General features: G+C 47.0%; 1 protein-coding gene across 7 annotated transcripts in view; it reads right to left on the bottom strand.

The window, feature by feature from the left end:
• The window catches only part of EIF2B3 (eukaryotic translation initiation factor 2B subunit gamma), a 443,302-nt gene that overhangs the window by 37,125 nt on the left and 385,451 nt on the right, over positions 1-20,726 (bottom strand). For all 7 annotated transcript variants that reach the window (XM_085602815.1, XM_085602814.1, XM_085602818.1 and 4 more), the window contains one exon: positions 7,207-7,310. In XM_085602815.1, coding sequence (XP_085458941.1) covers positions 7,207-7,310 — 104 coding nt within the window. The remainder of the gene's footprint in view (positions 1-7,206; positions 7,311-20,726) is intronic.

Below are 20,726 nucleotides of genomic sequence, written 5' to 3'. Positions count from 1 at the left end.
GGGACTTCAGGTCCCACTGCAAAGCACACATGTGCCATCTGGAACGTGTCACCAGAAAGATGTAGCAGGCCAGTAATCCCAGCAGCCTCAGAGTCATCCTCACTGAGATCCAACACAGAGGCTGAAACATAGGGATCAAAGTCCAAATGTCCTGAAATCTCTGCTCGGGAGGAAAGTCACAAAACTGCATTGTGTCCAGATTATTACTGATAAATGGGAGCATCTGCGACGGAGTCAGGTGTGACTTTGGCACGTTGATAGTGAAGCAAGTGATGGTAGGAGAACTGCTGTAATCTGGACGATTACCTGGGGGCAAGCCCGCCTTCAACAGTCAGCCGTCGAGTTTGGGGAAGGCAGTGGCCCCTTGATCTCCAAAGATATGCTTTGACCACCTTCATCACTTTTGTAAACACCTGAGGGTCACTGGTAAGGCCAAAGGGGAGCAAAGTGAGCTGAAAATGCTCATGGCCTACTGTGAACCGCAGATAGCACTTGTGGGCCTTCAACATGGGAAGGTGGAAATAAGCATCCTGCTGATCCAACGCTACCATCCAGTCTCCAGGGCACACAACACTTGAGCTAGGGTAAACATCCTCAATTTGTCCTTTCACAAGAAGGAATCAATAGCTCGAAGGTTTAAAACAGGACAGAAGGCTACTGTACTTCTCCATAACCAGAGAATAACAGGAGTAGCAGCCAATACCTTCTTCTCATGCCAGAACCCTCTCTATGGACTATTTGGCCTAAGGGCTTGCACTTCCTGCTGCAGAACAGACAGGGGATCCTCCATCAGCCACCCTAAAGGTGGTGGAAGGTGAGGTGGAGTGTACAGGAATGGAAGGGCATAGCCCCAATGGACAATCTGAAAAACTCACTTGTTCAGAGGGACCGCTTGCCACCCCTGGAGAAAATGTCAGATCCTTCTTCCGACAGGATGGCTGTGTGTCGAGAAGGATACACTATAGTGGTTTTATGACTGTGACAGCTGGGTGAGAGGGGTACTGAACTGCACGTTGCTCCTGCTGTCCTGGGTGTTGCCTCTGGGAGCCATGGCCTTAGCCATGAAATGTTTGGGAAGCTTTCTGGATAGGCGGCACATCAGTATTTACGTTGTCAGTATTTATAACCACAATTGTAGCCACAGAGGGGATGAAATTGCTGGTAAAACAGTCTTACTTGGGCTTATTGGGACTGTGGCCCTAAGGGTACTGAAGCTGCGGTTCTTCTATGCTAAAAACACTCCAGGGCTAAGACACTTTCTAGCCAAAAAGCTGGGAGCCATCTAAGGGCATGTTCATCAAAGATGCCTGGGCATCCTAGAGAAGCCTGCAGAGCTCATCCATACCTAGCATCTGAGTGCCACTATGGTACCCACTGCTCGGCCTAAGCAACCAGTGGTGTCGAACCCTCAGTGGTTGACAACTTTTGCCACATTGTGGCTGTCTTGGATGGATTGATTCAGAGACTACCAGAGATTGGGGACTGCTGGGAAGATTTGGGCCACATTTTGGGATGTTTCATTGTGAAGCAGACATGCACTTTACTAATCAAATTCCAAAGTGCAAATGAGGGGAGACCCAGGAGGTAAATGGCCTCTACAGAGTGAAGGAGAACGTGTGCTTGCAAAAAGTTTCGATGCGCTTAGATTCACGATCACAAGGGAGGTGGGTGCAGTGGCAGGGGGTTGGCTGGGGTAGAGAGGCTTTGAGGTTAACCTAGCCTGTGGACTCCTGCACTACCAATCTCTAGGATGTTGAGTAAAGATTTCCAGATTTCACATACGGGGCGATGGCACCAAGCTATTTTCCCGTTAACTGGTGCCTTAGAGCATGGCTTTGCCCATGGAGCCCAAACGAGTGTCTGTTGAGATGAAACAATAGAGTTTCCGTGTGCGTCTGGCCCGGTTGAAGAACCTCTGCAAGCACACTGTATTTTACCTCCATTATTAGCAATTGTAGGTCAAGGACTTCTGCTGCCCTTCACATGACCCCAGAAAAGGAGGCACTTTCTTCTGTAGAACGCCAGGGAGAGAGACCAAACCAGACTCTGAAAAGTGTCCAGTTCACCGGCATCTTGTAGCTCTTCATACCCACTGTTCTCTATGTACTGAGAGACAAACTCATTCCCATCATCTAAAGTATCATTGTCCGAGTCCTTGCAAAAATATTCTGGAGTTCTTGGGCTCTGCCGTGAGGCATGCACAAAGTGTCCGAGTCCGATGGGTTGCCAGAATGCTGACGCGCCGTGGAATCAGGGTGCAGCCTGAGCCGAGACAAGTTTGGCTCGGAGTCAGAGATTATAATGGGCTGTGCTTCTTCGTCCAGAGCCAGCATCACCATTGTCAATGCTCAAGGGACTGGTCGTGAAGCCCTGAAGCTGGTGTGGAACCCAAAACAGTTTTGGAGGTTTCACTTGGTGCTGAGGGCAGATCCACCTGTGAATTACAAACTGGAGTTCCTCCAGGATTCCTGGGGCCCGAAGGCACCTCAGAAGGAGCCAGTAAAGTGCCAAAATGGTGCAACATGACTTCACTGAAAGTCTCTATCTGCTATTGTATCGCGGACGGACTTAAGAATTTGGGTTGTATCGGGAGGAAACTCTGAATCAACTCAGCTGGAGAACAAAATCGGGAGCAAGACTAAGACACGATGATCCCCTTGTGCCTTCTCTGGAGTTTTAGAGTGGCAGGAAGGGGCAGAGCCTGATGGACTTCTTGTGTTTCTCATTGGACTTACCAGATGATTTAGACCACAATGAAGATCTGCTTTGGAAACGGGACCTTTCTTTCTAATTCTACTAGTCATGGCATTGAGTCTTACATTGTTTGGTTGAACAGAGGTTTACTACGCAGTCCTGTATGGCCTTTGGGTTCATCTGGCAAGAATAGTCACATGCTCGGAGGTGTGTTCTGACCCAAAGTACCAAAGGCATACCTCATGGAAATCTGTCACGGACATCTGTTTGCAACAGTCCCTACAAAGTTTGAATCCTGTAGTCTTGGGGGGAGACATTTCCCCTTGCACATTCGATCAAAGAGTAATATGGAGAAAAAAAGGGCCTTGTCAGAGACAAAGGAGTATTACTGAATCCATATCTGGTGAGGCATAAAGAAAGGAACGGATGTCAGCGAGCATGGGTGACACTTAGTGTCGGACTGGCCTCTAGGGCAATCAGGCAGTGCCTGATAGACTGGTCTGGAAAGACCAGTGTGTGGGCCAGTGACAGATTTTCTATCGTTTGTGGGCCTGTTTGAAGGCCAGGTGGGCCTTTGATATCCCTAATATTACCACAAGCATTGCCTGCAGCAAACACAAATGCATGCAATCTCTCATACCTTGCAAAATACCCATACAGTGTGTCTCTACAAGTTTAACTGACCAGATTTGCAAAGGTGGGCCACTTTTTTTTAGCTATCTGGTTCACTAATCGTGGGGGGGTAGGGCACCCTTATTCTGGTGCCCAGACGTATTTTGTGCCCCAGTCCAACCCCGTACTTAAATGCAGCTAAGCTCATCACTTGCGGAGCAGAACTATGTCAGCATGGAGCCCCACAACACCACCTACTGGTAAGCAGGAGTACTGCTCGAAAAGTTTCCAGATCCTGTCGGATGCCTGGGTAATATTCACAAGGCGAAGAATCTGCTGTTATGAGGTATCTATCATATTGAGGCATTTTAACCAAAAAAGACTTTCCAGGGACAAATGGCCTACTCAAACATTGGCTGTGGCATTACAATCAAAATTTTAATATGAGAATTGTGAATTATTTTTCTCCTGTTTTTATTTGTTTAAATATTATGCCGATACTATACTATTACAAAAGCATAGTGCATTTCTCTCAATGGTGTATGGTCTTGGGCATGGGTAGTGAACCCAAAACTTCGCTTTGAATCGGGACAGTCTTCATCTTCAGTATACCCTGACTTACGGGGTGGGCTCTCCGACTAATGGGGAAAGATCTAATGTCATTTGGAAACAGATTTAAAAAGTAAACAATTGCCTAGGCAGCGCCCCCTTTTATCTGTCCCATAGCTCACTGTCTGTGGAACACTTGAAGCTGTATGGAAACTAAGAAATGTTTAGCCTTCCCTAGATAATAACTAAGCACCTATAACAGATGAACAGTACGAAATGACTACTGCAGGTGAAAAAAAAGTTGCAAAGTAGACGGTGAGATTAAAATGGCTCTCAGACGTCACGTCGGGAAGAAAAGTCTGATGGATCAGAGTACCATTATCCCCCCTTAAAGAGTGGAAATGTTCACCTATCGCTCACTCTTCTGGGTGACCTCACAGTTCCAAGGAGAGATGCTCTGCAAGTCAGATACCACAGTTCACATGTGTGCACAGTCCTAAAAGGAGCACCCCTCAATTTAAAAAGTAGCAAGTTGACCACAAAGTAGGGACTGGTTTTATTAACAAAGATATCTTTCTATTTCAATCCTCCAATACCCAATGGTTGTTAACAGATGCCCTCAAAAGGAGGCTTGATAAGTCGATTTCTTGCCTCGATGCTGCGATGAAATGAAGGTGAGCGTGAACCTTGAGTGGAGCAAAGGACTCACTGCGCCAGGCAAAAAATAAGGAAACGGCAGAAGCTGTAGCTTCAGGCAGGGACCCCTCTGGCCTAGTGGTGTAACACAAAATGATGGGCCCCCCCTGAGAAATGTGAAGAGGGTCCCTTAGGCTCCCATAGCTCACATATATTCATTGTTCTTGGGCTCAATGCGGCCCCCGTGAAGAATTGAGGGGTCAGCGGAGGGCTGATGGCCCATGCTCGGCAGGAGCTCCAGGGCCCAGCGATATGCCCCTGGTCTGGCCAGCTTGCCCAGCAATCACTTGTAGGACTCGATGTCTATTGGTGAAACTGGAAAAGGCTTGTAGCCCAAAGATACAATAGTCAGGCTGCCATCAAGCCCGCCTAACATTGCTTTACTCCCTGGAAACGTATGCAAGGTCTGCACAAGTCGCACATATGCAGAACAGTGCAAACAACACTGAACTGTGGTGAACTGAATTGATTAGTGAATTTTAATGTACTAAGTAGGCAGCGTCCCGTCCCGAACACCATAGAGAACTGAGCCCAACTGAATGATTTGTGACCCCTGCAACCCAGTGAAGTGTGCCCCTTGAGTTATGTGTTCCCTCGAGCACCTTGGCAAACTGCACAATACTTATTGATTGGAGCCCCCGTACAAGAGTGACTGATGCCCCCTGCACTCTGGTAAGTTGCCCCACCGAGTGTTCGCACCCCTGGCATTGCAGCCGCCTAAGACCTCTCAGTCGTTGATGCCCTCTACATCCTGCTCCACTGAGGAGTCCATGTCAGTGTGAGATTCATGCCCCTCGCTACTCTTAAGCTCACTCCGGAAGTAGTCACAGTGACAAGGCTCCCCCCCTCATCGCCACCCCTCCCCGCCTAGTGTATCTTTCCCTGCTCCCCACAATCCACCTCACTGCCCATCACATTCACAACAACCTTCCCACTCCCCTTCAGTCCAAATCCATCATTATCTCCATAACCAGTTATCATCTCTCTTCCTCCTCGACTAACACATCCAGCAGAAACCTGCTGATTCCTACAAGAAGTGTTCAGCCACTGAGTCCTGTTCCACTGATAACACTCAATCCACACACACACACCTACGGGGAGTTTAACATGCTTTAAACTCCTAAATCAGTTCTCACTAGCACTGGGTTAATTAACTAAATAACCAGAGTCCAATGACGTTTGGGGGCAAGTGACTGAAAGTGGATGTAGGTGCAAGTGGAAAGTCTTATAGGAAGATAGTTGTGTTTGGTATGTGTTTTAGCAGTTAATATTTCCGAGTTTATGCCTTCGCAGTTTGTTTTCCTATGGTACCACTCTCACCAACGAACACGCCTCCTCTACTAAAACAGCTAGCAGGAAACGCCCCTTTATCACCAAATCTACAGCCCTATACGCCCATTGCTGACCTCTTGCTCCCTCATCCACAGAGTATTTTGTGGGTCCACCGGTCCAGTCAATGCACCCGTCGAAATGCACACTTCTGCAACCCCCCTCCGCCCCCCCCCCCGAGATATTGAGCCAGCTCTCAAACCCTTGACAAAGATCTTGGCTTCTCTTTCGCCCAACTCATCTTGTACCATTCCTTAACCAATTCCTCACTCTGCCTCCACTCACTCCCGCTGTAAATATTTAGACCCTATCTTCATTTCTTCCTCGCTAACTTTATCTCCTCTCGCCACTGACCCAACCCGACCCAACTGACTCACACTCTGGCCACCCCAACACCTCAGACTCCTATAGCAAAACCAAAGCAGGCGCCCATCTCGATCCCAGCCTGCCAAGGAAAGAGCCATCATGGCCTGGCTCTACGCCTGGGCTTCAGCGTGTACAACGCCCTCCAGAGCACCCTTCCTCCATGCCTCAACTCCCCCTGCATGTCTGCCCTTGCAGTCCGCCTCTGCTTGTAATGCTCTACTCTGAGCAGCTGCTCCTAAAGAGAGTGGATACAATTCATTCACAAAGACGGACAAAGTCCAGGAGCCTCACACACCTTGGCAACACACGCCGACTCTTAATGCCCTCACAACAGCTCTTGACATAGCAAAATCACTCTGCCACCTATGACGTCAGACTCTCGTCATCCACCCCCCAACAGCTTCTCACTCTCTGCATACCATGAGAACCTACACTCGCATACCTGCTGGTGAATCTGCTTCCTGCATCTCAAAAATCATTATTGGAAACCGGTGCTTTCTCCCTTCTACTTTTCCCACAGTGCATCCCCATCCTTAAGCTTGGTAACTACTCCTGTGCTCCACCTGACCCTATCCCAGGCCGGGTATTCCAGGTTCCAGTCCTGCGTCTCCATCTTTCTTTGGTACACACTAGCTGCAGTTCAAATCCCCAGTTACCTTTCTGTACTAAAACCCTTCAACTCGTAGAATTCGTTCGGTTTTCCTGCTATCTCACTTGACCCAGCCAACCAACTCACTCCTCTACAATCCCGTTTTCTCCACACTATCTTCCTTACATTCTTGACCCCTAAAATACTCTATCTAAGTCAGCTGGCTGGAGGAGGGCAGAGGTGCCAGGCTCCCTCTCTGGTCACAATGGCTCAAGGGCGGCTTGGGGTGCATCATTCTTTGATGGGAGGGAGCAGTGAGACCCATGAAACAAGAAATGACATTTCCTAAAGCAGGGTGGGCTGGTACTTACACTTCCCATCAATGCGGATCCCGCTTCCGATTAAACAGTCGCGGATGTCTGCTCCTCTTTCTATCACAGCGCTGCTGCAGATAACGCTTCCTTGGAGAACGCACCTGTGATGGGGCAGAAGGGACAAAAACAGCTGGTTTAATATGTGACTGTGAACCAAAGATGTCGAAATCTGAGACACTCATACAAGCAGAACATAAACAGTCGCCATAAAAACAGGACATCATCCCAAACACGAGCACATGCACACAGAGAGACAACTTTCCACAGTCAGAGAGCTCAGACACACAACTGCCACACGTCACCCTTAAACAGCGACAACCTCCACACAGCCATACAGGTATTTTATACAGCTATACATGTCCACAGCTACACCACTCTGAAGTCACACACCTTAATCTTCACAGCCATACAACTTAGCTACACAATTACACCACTCCACGCTCACACAGGAACATGCCTCCACTATCGCCACTTCCATACAGCTCAGTCCAACTGCACCAGTCCACGGTCACACCTCAACAACTCTCACAGCCATCAAGATCGGTGACACAGCCAAACCACTGGAGTCACACAAATACACCGAAGTACAGGCCAGTCACACCGCCCCACCACCCTACAGTGACACCACTCTACGGTCACAAATGTACACCACTCCACACCAAAACAATTCTGTCACACAATTACAGCACTGCAGTCATACCTCTTCACTAATATACAGTTGATTCACACAGCCACACCTACCCACAGCTAGACTAGTCCACGGTCACACAAGCACAGCACTCCCCAGCCATGCGGCCTTGTCACACCACTCCATAGTAATACAGTCACACCTCTCAACTAACACAGGTAAACACATCCACTGCCACACATGTCAAACTCAAAGAAACACCACTCCATGGTCACACAGGTATACTATGCCACAACTATATGTGTTGGTCACACCATTACACCACTCCACAAAAGCACAGTTACCCACTTCACCACTGCCATACACCTCAGGCGCAAAACTGCACCACCCCACAATCACACAGCTACACCTGCCGCTACATGCATCTACACCACTCCACGGTGACACATAGCCATCAGTCACACACAATACTACACCAAAGTCACAGAACTTCTACGAATCACAACCACAGGGTGTGCCGTGTGCGCATCCTCAGGGGTTAGACCCGGTGATCCATGGTACTCATGCATTAGTACAGGGACCTTTCAATCACTGGTGGTCAAAATTAAGGCTTCCAATTTCAAGTATAACTGGTTGTAGACTCTATATGATACCTAAGCTGTAGTGGCCAAAAACACAGGTGTTGAAAAACAAAGTAAGAAAATAAATTTACATCTCCACATACAAATGCTCATTCCTTTCAACGCTTCAAATCCTGCGTTAAGAGCCTGCACCCACCCGTCTGATCCCACTTTCACGCAGTACCTTCCTAAACTGGCGCCTGTTGCGCATCGCGTTATACACCTTGTTTCCATTGCTCTGTGCGGGATACACATTGGCATGAGGGCACCTCGTGTAAATCCATAGCTTTATATGCTCGCTACACAGTGTCCAACACTAACAATCAGTAATTCATAATCAGTTCCTCATTGTAATCCCCCTGCTTTGTTATCCTACCTATACAACCTAGTCCCTCTCCTTAAGAATCTCAACCTCCAGGACCTACGCTACGTGTTGTGTATCCTTAACTCCTACAAGCGAGTCCCGACGGCAGCTCCCCCTTTTGTACATATGTGTTCCTAGTCCTGCGTCCCCTACTTGAACTCCCCTCGCAGGAGCCACTCGCACCCAATGCCAGACTCGTATTCTGAATTTGACACAAAATCTTCTGTTTTTAAAGGCTTCTACCTGTAGGGTCTCTGTGTTTAGCAGGAGTATTTCCAGTGTCACGCACAGGCGCAGCTCTCCGATGGCCACTCTAGCAGGCCTGGTGCCAGTGTCACGCACGGGCGCAGCTCTCCGATGGCCACTCTAGCAGGAATGGGGCCAGTGTCAAGCACGGGCGCAGCTCTAGCAGGACTGGTGCCAGTGTCACGCACGGGCGCAGCTCTCCGATGGCCACTCTAGCAGGACTGGTGCCAGTGTCAAGCACGGGCGCAGCTCTCCGATGGCCACTCTAGCAGGACTGGTGCCAGTGTCAAGCACGGGCGCAGCTCTCCGATGGCCACTCTAGCAGGACTGGTGCCAGTGTCACGCACGGGCGCAGCTCTCCGATGGCCACTCTAGCAGGACTGGTGCCAGTGTCAAGCACGGGCGCAGCTCTCCGATGGCCACTCTAGCAGGACTGGTGCCAGTGTCAAGCACGGGCGCAGCTCTCCGATGGCCACTCTAGCAGGACTGGTGCCAGTGTCACGCACGGGCGCAGCTCTCCGATGGCCACTCTAGCAGGACTGGTGCCAGTGTCAAGCACGGGCGCAGCTCTCCGATGGCCACTCTAGCAGGACTGGTGCCAGTGTCAAGCACGGGCGCAGCTCTCCGATGGCCACTATAGCAGGACTGGTGCCAGTGTCACGCACGGGCGCAGCTCTCCGATGGCCACTCTAGCAGGACTGGTGCTAGTGTAACAAACGGGAGCAGTTCTCTTGTGAGTAGGTCTAGCAGGAGTGTTGCCAGTATTATACAGGGGAGCATCTCCTTTGTGAGTTAGTCAAGCAGGAGTGTTTCCAGTGTCACACACGGGAGCAGCTCTTCGATGGCCACTCTAGCTGGACTGGTGCCAGTGTCACACATGGGAGCAGTTCTCTTGTGAGCAGGACTGGTGACAGTGTCACACACAGGAACAGTTCTCTTCTCAGTAGGTCTAGCAGGAATTGTGCCAGTGTCAGACACAGGAGCAGTTCTCCGAGGGCCACTCAAGCAGGACTGGTGCCAGTGTCACACACAGGAGCAGCTCTCAGATGGCCACTCTATCAGGACTGGTGCCAGTGTCACACACCGGAGCAGTTCTCTTGTGAGCAGGACTGGTGCCAGTGTCACACACGGGAGCAGCTCTCCGATGGCCACTCTAGCAGGACTGGTGCAAGTGTCACACACGGGAGCAGCTCTCCGATGGCCACTCTAGCAGGACTGGTGCCAGTGTCACACACCGGAGCAGCTCTCCGATGGCCACTCTATCAGGACTGGTGCCAGTGTCACACACCGGAGCAGTTCTCTTGTGAGTAGGTTCAGCAGGAGTGTTGCCAGTATTATACAGGAGACCAGCTCACTTGTGAGTTAGTCAAGCAGGAGTGTTTCCAGTTTCACAAAAAGAAGAAGTTCTCTGATGGCCACTCTAGCAGGACTGGAGCCAGTGTCGCACACAGGAGCAGTTCTCTTGTGAGCAGGACAGGTACCAGTGTCACACACAGGAGCAGCTCTCTGATGGCCACTCCAGCAGGACTGGTGCCGGTGTCACACACAGGAGTAGTTCTCTTGCGCGTAGGTCTAGCAGGTGTGTTGCCAGTGTCACACAAGGGAGCAGCTCTCCGATGGCCACTCTAGCAGGACTGGTGCCAGTGTCACACACTTGAGCAGTTCTCTTGTGAGTAGGTCTAGCAGGCGTGTTTCCAGTGTCACACACAGGAGCAGTTCTCTTGTGAGAAGGACTGGTGTCAGTGTCACACACGGGAGCTGCTCTCCAACGGCCACTCTAGCAGGACTGGTGCCAGTGTCACATACAGGAGCAGTTCTCTTGTGAGTAGGTCTAGCAGGAGTGGAAACAGTCTCACACACTGGAGTAGTTCTTTTGTGAGTAGGTCTAGCAGGACCAGTGCCAGTGTCACACACAGGAGCAGTTCTCTTGTGTGTAGGTCTAGCAGGAGTGTTGCCAGCGTCACACAGGGACCAGCTCTGCGGATGGGCCAGGTTATAAGGAATGCTGTCACACACGGGAGGAGCTCTCCGATGGCCACTCTAGCAGGACTGATGCCAGTGTCACACACTGGAGCAGTTCTCTTGTGACTAGGTCTAGCAGGACTGGTGCCAGTGTCACACACGGGAGCAGCTCTGCTGATGGCCACTCTAGCGGGACCGGTGCCAGTGTCACACACGGGAGCAGTTCTATTGTGAGTAGGTTCAGCAGGAGTGTTGCCAGTATTATACAGGGGAGCAGCTCAACTGTGAGTTTGTCAAGCAGGAGTGTTTCCAGTGTCACACAAACAAGCATTTTTCTGATGGCCACTCTAGCAGGACTGGTGCCAGTGTCACATAGGAGAGCATTTCTCTTGTGAGTAGGTCTAGCAGGAGTGTTGCCAGTGTCACACACTGGAGCAGTTCTCTTGTGACTAGGTCTAGCTGGACTGGTGCCAGTGTCACACACGGGAGCAGCTCTGCTGATGGCCACTCTAGCGGGACCGGTGCCAGTGTCACACACTGGAGCAGTTCTCTTGTGAGTAGGTCTAGAAGGACCAGTGCCAGTGTCACACACTGGAGCAGTTCTCTTGTGAGTAGGTCTAGAAGGACTGGTGCCAGTGTCACACACGGGAGCAGTTCTATTGTGAGTAGGTTCAGCAGGAGTGTTGCCAGTATTATACAGGGGAGCAGCTCACTTGTGAGTTTGTCAAGCAGGAGTGTTTCCAGTGTCACACAAACAAGCATTTTTCTGATGGCCACTCTAGCAGGACTGGTGCCAGTGTCACATAGGAGAGCATTTCTCTTGTGAGTAGGTCTAGCAGGAGTGTTGCCAGTGTCACACACTGGAGCAGTTCTCTTGTGAGTAAGTCTAGCTGGACTGGTGCCAGTGTCACATACGAGAGTAGTTCTCTTGTGAGAAGGTCTAGCAGGACTGGTGCCAGTGTCACACACAGGAGAAGCTCTCAGATGGCCACTCTAGCAGGACTGGTGCCAGTGTCACACGCGGGAGCAGTTCTCTTGTGAGCAGGACTGGTGCCAGTGTCGCACATGGAAGCAGCTCTCCGATGGCCACTCTAGCAGGACTGGTGCCAGTGTCACACACAGGAGAAGTTCTCTTGTGAGCAGGACTGGTGCCAGTGTCACACACGGAAGCAGCTCTCCGATGGCCACTCTAGCAGGACTGGTGCCAGTGTCACATAGGAGAGCATTTCTCTTGTGAGTAGGTCTAGCAGGAGTGTTGCCAGTGTCACACTCGGGAGCAATTCTCTTGTGAGTAGGTCTAGCAGGACTGTTGCCAGTGTCACATACGAGAGTAGTTCTGTTGTGAGAAGGTCTAGCAGGACTGGTGCCAGTGTCACACACAGGAGCAGCTCTCAGATGGCCACTCTAGCAGGACTGGTGCCAGTGTCACACGCGGGAGCAGTTCTCTTGTGAGCAGGACTGGTGCCAGTGTCACACACGGAAGCAGCTCTCCGATGGCCACTCTAGCAGGACTGGTGCCAGTGTCACACAAGGGAGCATTTCTCTTGTGAGTAGGTCTAGCAGGAGTGTTGCCAGTGTCACACACTGGAGCAGTTCTCTTGTGAGTAGGTCTAGCAGGGCTGGTACCAGTGTCACACAAAGGAGCAGATCTCCGATGACTACTTGTAGTAATCACACTACTACTGATACTTGTCCAGTGGCGTTTATTTCAGTAGACATCCTCAGCAGGAACAGCTGTGTACTCCACGCTGTCCCAACAGTACTCAAGCCTCCCATAGAACCCCATGAGTCATGACAGTCTAAATTCTACCTGGACATTCTAGTCCAGGTTTACATTGCAGCATTATGTATTAACACTCCACATCTTTTGTCTTATAGGGAAAAAGAAAAGGAAAGGTAATCAAAACAAAACAATTCAATAACATCTCCTAAATAACATGAACTACATAAAACTAAAACAACATAGAAAATAACAGAGTGGTTTACAGAACGCTCAATAACAATCACATTACGCTTAACCTCAACAACCTTCAGTGGAGTAGAGAATTTGCTCCCTCACTTAATCACTGCTCCACTCTTTCTCGTGACAACCCAATCTCCCACCTCAATGCTTGGTTCCTTCACACCTTTTCTTTCATTATAGTACTCTTCTGCACGCTTCTGCTTCACTGCAACTCCGGCTTTTATAGCTTCATGATCTACCCACACACGATCCTTGGCAACCAACCAAACAGGACTCTCTTTCCTTCCAGGTTCCCTACCCTTCAAAGAGACAAATGGAGAGACTCCTGTTACTGCATGAGGAGTAGTCCAATGAGCCCACAACAATTTCTTCAACTCTTCCTTCCAGGACAATCCACTAGCTAATGACAATTGTATGTTGTCCATGATTAAATGATTAATCCTTTCTACCATTCCGTTCGCCGGCGGTCTAAATGAAGCCACTCTTTCATGGACAATTCCCCACTTCTCCATAAATTCCTTCATCGCACATGAAATGAACTGCACACCATTATCGGACACAATAGTTTTTGGTACACCTTCCTCCAAGAAAACTTCCTCCAAAAAATCCATCACGCTCTTAGAATTGATGGTACTCATTGGCTTGATCACAAACCACTTGGTATGGTAATCAGCAAGCAGCATAATAAACCTATCTTCAGTACCCAATGTATTTATGGGACCAAGAAAATCCATAGCTAATCTCTACCAGGGTCTTGCAGGTATCTCGACACATTTTAATGACTTTATCGCTATTAGCACACACAACAATGTTTCACAGCATCCTTCTCCGTGCTATCTAACTTTGGCCACCAATAAGTTTGTCTTATCCTTCTCTTGGTTATATTCCTCCCAGGATGCCCTTCATGCGCCAACTGAACAATCCGATCATGAAGTACAACAGGGGGAATAATGCGACTCCTTCTCATCACCCTATTACCTAAAATGCTCAATTCTTCTCTGACTCCCCAATATTCCTCCATCCTATCATCGTGACGTACATTATGATGCCATCTTTGCCTAATATTTTCTTTCACTTTTCCTAATACCAAATCACCCTCCATGGCTTTGTCCCACTTCTTTGCTCAACGCCATGCACTCTAGAATTTCACACCCGTCGTTCACATCGATTTCTACATCTAATACTTCTACCACTACAATCTTAGAAGGTAAAAGAGAAAGGCAATCTGCCACCACATTCTTCAACCCCTTCAAATACTCCATCTCAAAATTGAATTCCAGGACGGATAATATCCATCTTGAAATTCTGGGTTTAACTCCACCTTCCAGTCCTCTGCCACCCTTAAACAAATGCACTAGTGGCTTATGGTCAGTTCTAACTCTAAAAGGCAGACCACACAGAAAATGCTTGAAATGTTTGATGCCCCAATAACATGCCAGAGCCCCTCTCTCAATCACGGAGTAGGACCTCTCTGCACTTTGCAACCTCCTGGAAGCAAATCCTATATTCTTCTCTTGATCATTCACTACTTGGGTCAACACTGCCCCATGTCCAACATTACTAGCATCAGTTGTCAAGTACGTTTTAGTTGTCACTTCCAAGTGACCAAGAGAAGGAGCTTGCATGATGCTTTCCTTAATCTGTTGAAAAGCCCTCTCGCACACATCACTCCATTCAAATATCGTATTCTTTTTCATCAATACCCTTAACGGCTCCACTATTTCAGTAAAATTCTTTATGAATTTTGTGCAGTATTCCACGAAACCCAAGGAAGGATTTAAGTTGGTCCTTCAACACAGGGTGCATCACTTATCCCCTGGATATTGCTCTGTTTGGGTCGTATTCCATCACTTGATATCTTGTGTCCAAGATATGTAAAAAAAAAAAAAATTCCTAAACTAACATTTCTCTCGCTTGATAGTCAACCCATATTCAGCCAGACGTGTCAACACTTTTTCAAGCAAATCATCAAGATGTAATTCATCTTTACCAGCTATCATAACATCATCTTGGAGATATCACACGTTCTCCAAACCTTCAAAAATGTGCTTCATCACTCTCTGAAACACTGCTGATGCCAGTCCGAATGGCATCAGCAAATAGCGGAATGCACCTAATGGAGTAACAAAGGATGTTAGATGCCTGGAATCTTTATGCAATTTGACTTGGTGATATGCCGCCGACATATCGACTACAGTGAACACTTCTCCCCCAGAAATAACTGACAACATTTCGGAAATATTGGGAAGCGGTTGCCTATCAACCCAAATATTTCTACTGAGGACCCTTAGGTCAATGCATAATCTGATTTTACTCCCCTCCTTGGAAGCCACGACGATTGGGGCTAACTACTCTGATGACTCAATGGGTTCAATTATTCCTTGATTTAACAACTTATTTAATTCCTCCTGCAAGGGTTCTTTCATCATTTCCCCATTCTTAAGAATTATATTGTGAGAGAATCCTTTCAGCAATCCCAAATAATCCTTGAACACACGAGGAAATCTTTTCACCACCCACTCATCAAACGTATCCACTTGGTTCACACATTGTGATTCAAACATCGATAACATGACTGGATTTTTTGCATTGGGATTTATAATGATACCCAAGTCTTTCTGTTGACGCCATCCCAAACCTAAATTGGTTAGATACACCCGTCCATACACTACCTGTCCCTCGAATGAAATATTCATCCATCTCATAGCAGAAATTTCAATACTTTTTCCACCATTTCCCGTAGCCTTTATATCAGGTTCAGACCAATCATTATATAAATCTTTAGACAAAGTGTCCTTCGACACTAAGGTATACATACTCCCAGAGTTCACCAGCATTTTTACTTGTAACTCATCCAGATACGCAATGCAATGTGGTTTTTCTAATTTCTCATTCTTTCTTTTTTCACACCATCGAGTTCCTTTACATGTGCAACATCACTGGAGGTTTGCACAGCATGTTCTTCTTCATAGATAGTCAGAAAAATTTCGGTAACACTCTCACACACCTCCTCAACTTCCTTAACACTAACATTCATTGGATTGGATCTTTCCCTACACATCTTAGCAAAATGTCCTTTTTTCCCCACATTTACGACCTACAATGCTTCGTGCTGCACACTTAAAACTGGTAGCAATGTGTCCAGGAGCACCACACCTAAAAGATTTTATTTCTCTTGTCACAATCTCTATGACTATGAAAATTTTATTTGCATAATTAATTAAAATTGTTACAAAGTTCGCAATAAAAAACAAAAATAAAATTACAGGTGAACAAGAACCTTCTCTTTTTTTTTTTTTGTAAAACTGACGCTGAAAAATGGTTACTCTTTGCTTTTGCAAAAGGTACTTTTACTGTCCAAAGGTTAAGAAGTCCTCAGTGGCCCCCCGTCTGCTAGGCCCTCATGTTCAATTAATATTAGGCTTTTTATTACTTCTTCCAGGAATTTGACTCCACGGCAAGCCAAGATTATGGAGGAGCCACTGAGCCAACATGTGACTGCCTGTCTGCAGGATCGAATGTTTAACACGTTCAGGATAGGTTTCAATAAAAATCGTCTCTGGTTTAACAGGGCCGGGCATGTACAGAAGAGATGGACCAGAGTTTCTGTATGATACCCGCAGAGGCGGCATTGTTTCGTCTGGTGCAGCTGTTTCCAAGGTGGTAGTAGGTCTTTTGAGAGATGCATCCCCATTCGATAAGTCATAAATACTTTTTTAAGATGACCATTGAAGTGGGATGCTAAATAAGGCAATGGTTTTAAAGATGTAAAAGAGTTCATGATAGTCCACCCGTGCCGGCGTTTTACCAGTTTCTCTTTGTCCTCCATAAACGATTGCCTTTTTGCCGCCACGTTGGCTAGTTTACTTAACGTAGCCTTGTCTGACCCTGATTTCCAGACTGATTCCAACTACAACTTTTCCACACAGTATTTCAGATATTGTCCCCAAATAGACGGCTTTTCAGATTCCCCTCGTTTTTTTATCTCCTCCCAGCTTAGCCAATCCAATGTTGCTATGTGAGCAGTTCGAAGTTTATTACAAAGTTTCACGAAGCTGCTCATACTTCGGTACTTCTGATTTTGTAGACCAAATTCAAGCCTGACTTGTGCGACTGAGGCAGATTTAGGCAGATTGAAGACCGCTTTATAAATTTTGGTCTGTAGGTTGTTTAAAAAAATCGGCCTCCTTCCCACACCATGTGACCAAGCCATACGATAAGGTCGACATTATCTGTACTGCCATCACTTTTAATTGGTGACTATAATTTGGACAGTCCATTTTACCTTTTAGGGAGCGGTGGGCAAAAATAAGGGATTGTGCCTTTGTTTTTAATGCTGTTTTATGATCATTGTATTTTCCTCCTTTTGTTATTGTTACTCCCAATTTTAATTTGTTCGGGTCAACCAGCCGGACCACTTTTGTTTTTTCTTTATTCAGTTCCAAGCTTTCCCTTTCTAAGTACGATGTTAATTTGTTGATTGCTCTTTGTAAACCGATTGGGGTTTTACTCAGCAAGACTATGTCATCAGCGTATTGTAAATAATGAATTGGGTTATTTACCAAGTGGGGAGGAGGACTGTCTACTGATTCAATCACAATTGTGAGGTCTGCAAGAAAGAGATTAAAAATAGTGGGGGCTAGAACACAGCCTTGTTTTAGACCTTGGTGTGTTTGAATACTCCTTGTAGTACTACCTCCGTTTCCCAGTTTCACCTTTGCCCACGTATTTTGGTATAAGGCTTTGATGGCTAATAAGAGCTGGTGTGGCAGCCCCCAGCTCTCAAACTTGCTCCATAGGCGCTCTCTGTTTACTCGGTCGAAAGCGGACTTGATATCGATAAAACAAGCGTACAGTCTAGTACCTTTTCCTACGGCTTGATCTATTAGAATTGCCAGACAGGTTAGGTTCGTTGTTGTTCCCATTCCTTGCCTAAATCCTGTTTGAAATTTTGGCATGATCTTTGTTTCTAAGATCCAAGCTTGTAGTTTTGCTAAGATGCAAGAGGCATACAGTTTAGCCTCTACATCTATTAGGGATATCTGTCTATAGTTCAAGGGGTTTCGATGGTCACCGCGCTTAAAAATGGGATGGATGATGCTCCCTTTCCAGGACACGGGTAGCTCTGTCACAATCTCCTTCTTGCCTCCGGCACTGGACATGTCCTTTTTCATCTTACCAGTAGCATTCCTCACTACGTTTCCACTAGGCGGCCTTTCTACTTCAAAATAGGAGCACACTCCCCTTTACCCTTGCGGACAGTTTTTGAAGAAGTGTCCATTTTCTTCAGCCACTTTAAATCTTGTTCCATGCCTTTCACAACTGGAATAGCCTCCTCAAGATTAAGATCCTTCGTCAACAATTTCTCTCTCACCCTTTTATCATTAGTACGCCTTGCTATCTGGTCTCTAATGAGGGAATCACCTAGATTTTCAAATTTGCAAGTTAAGGATAACCCACATAACACTGCTACATATGTGTCAATGTCTTCTTCCAACAATTGTGTTCTCGAATAAAAACTCATGTTGCTCCATTACTACATTGATCTTGGTAATAAACCGTGCATCTAACATAAGAGTAGACATTTCATAAACGTGATTAGGTTGACCATCTCCCATTCCCAAGGAAATCTCTGGTAGATTTTCGTACAATCTTCTTCCTTCTACCCCCAAATGATGTAATAAAATAGCTTGGCTTCTAATTGGACCATACCTATCACCACCTATATCCAACATGTAAGTAAAAAATAGTTTTTTCCACTGTTCTCATGGAATGTGAGGAGAACCAGGTGTGGCCAAAAAGGTTGGAGGTGATGCCATAGCTTGATAAGACATGCTCAATACCTGTAATGAAAATGTAAAACAATAAAATAATCAATTAAAACAAAGAAGTAAAATAATAAATTAATAAAATAGACTTACACAATGAGCTAAAATAATAAATTATTTCAAATCGCTTGTGTAGCCGCCTTCTTTCCCTTTTCTTTTTTTGTAGTCCTTCTTCCTTGTTTGTAGGTAGGTGGAGAGGTGTGGTGCAGTGGCCAAGGCAGCTGACTTCAGAGCACAGGGCTCCCGGTTCGATCCCCGGCGGCAGCTCAGCTCAGCACCATGTGACTCTGGGCAAGAGCTCACTTAATTTCCGCAACGGCCCCCAGCGCCTTGAGACCCGTAAGGGTGAGTAGTCGCCCCCCCATACAAATATGGATTTATCATTATTTATTTTATTTATAGGTATATTTGTCCTTTTAGTAGTTCTTATTTGTTTATGGATATATGTTTTGTCCTTTGTCCTATTTCTATTTTGCTCACTAGTGAGATTCACTCCTTTTTAGGTCTCGCCTGACCCAGCGCATGCGCTGGTCTGGCGAGACTTATTGAGAGGGCTCCAAAAAGTGCTACCAGGCCAGCCAAGAGCTACAGTGCATGTGCGCGGGCGCGCGCTTTACTGAGATTACTTTCACTTTTGTGAGGCCGCTTTGCATAGCCAATAGATCTCGCTTTTGGAACCTTATAAGTATTTAGTTATGCAACTGTTGCATAGCTAAACACTTATAAGGTCCCAAAGGCGAGACCTATTGGCTATGCCAATGCTTGTTTTTAGGTCTTTATTGTCCACAACGCCGATGTTGAAGCAGAAAAGGAGCTTGGTAAGCACTATACTTATTTATTTATTTTGCACAGATGCGTGCACAGAATTCATCACACTGGCACTCGATGTTGTGCCCGACATACACACGGCTTGACATGCTGAAGAGGATCCCTTCACAAACGCTGAGGTTTTGCGATTGTTTTAAACAGCATGCGTGAAGGAGATCCTTGGGCAAATGCTGAATTTAATCTTTTTTGTAAACAACGTGCTAAGGAACGCGCTTTAAACATCATACGCGACAAACACTGGGATTCCCTAACTAGGACGAGACGGCATTACGACAACACTGCAATAAACGATTCAGGTGCTCGTGGTAAACACGCGCATTAGACGATTCACGCGCTCACTGTGTACACGCGATCAGGGGATCATGTGCATTAAACAATGCAAGCGCTTTGACACGAGCATCACCTTTTAAAGGGTCACCCTTCAACAACAGGTAACCACGGATTTTCAATCAAATTGCTCATTACACCAGTCTCATTCCACACAGAAACGTAATGTCCAATATCTAATATCCCTTAAACAGCAATCCTTTTCTCTTGAGTTAAAAACTATCTTACCAGCTGCGTAGATCACTCAAAATACAAATTTGTTTAGACCAGGGGTGAGGACATCATCCAGTCTGTCCTTTGCACAGACACAGCTCGTCGCCAGAAAATGTAGTAATCACACTAATACTGATACTTGTCCAGTGGCGTTTATTTCAGTAGCCATCCTCAGCAGGTACTGCTGTGTACTCCACGCTGTACCAACTGTACTCAAGCCTCCCATAGAACCCCATAGGTCATGACAGTCTAAATTCTACCTGGACATTCTAGTCCAGGTTTGCATTGCAGCATTATGTATTAACACTACACAACTCTAGCAGGACTGGTGCCAGTGTCACACACTGGAGCAGTTGTCTTGTGAGTAGGTCTAGCAGGACTGGTGCCAGTGTCACACACTGGAGCAGTTGTCTTGTGAGTAGGTCTAGCAGGACTGGTGCCAGTGTCACACACAGGAGCAGCTCTGCTGACGGGCCAGGTTATAAGGAATGCTGTCACACACGGGGGCAGCTCTCCAATGGCCACTCTAGCAGGACTG

The sequence above is a fragment of the Triturus cristatus genome, chromosome 4_2, assembly GCF_964204655.1.
Source record: "Triturus cristatus chromosome 4_2, aTriCri1.1, whole genome shotgun sequence".
NCBI lineage: Eukaryota > Metazoa > Chordata > Amphibia > Caudata > Salamandridae > Triturus > Triturus cristatus.
The sequence above is the reverse complement of the archived record's forward strand: the minus strand, read 5'-3'. Positions and strand labels throughout refer to the sequence as shown.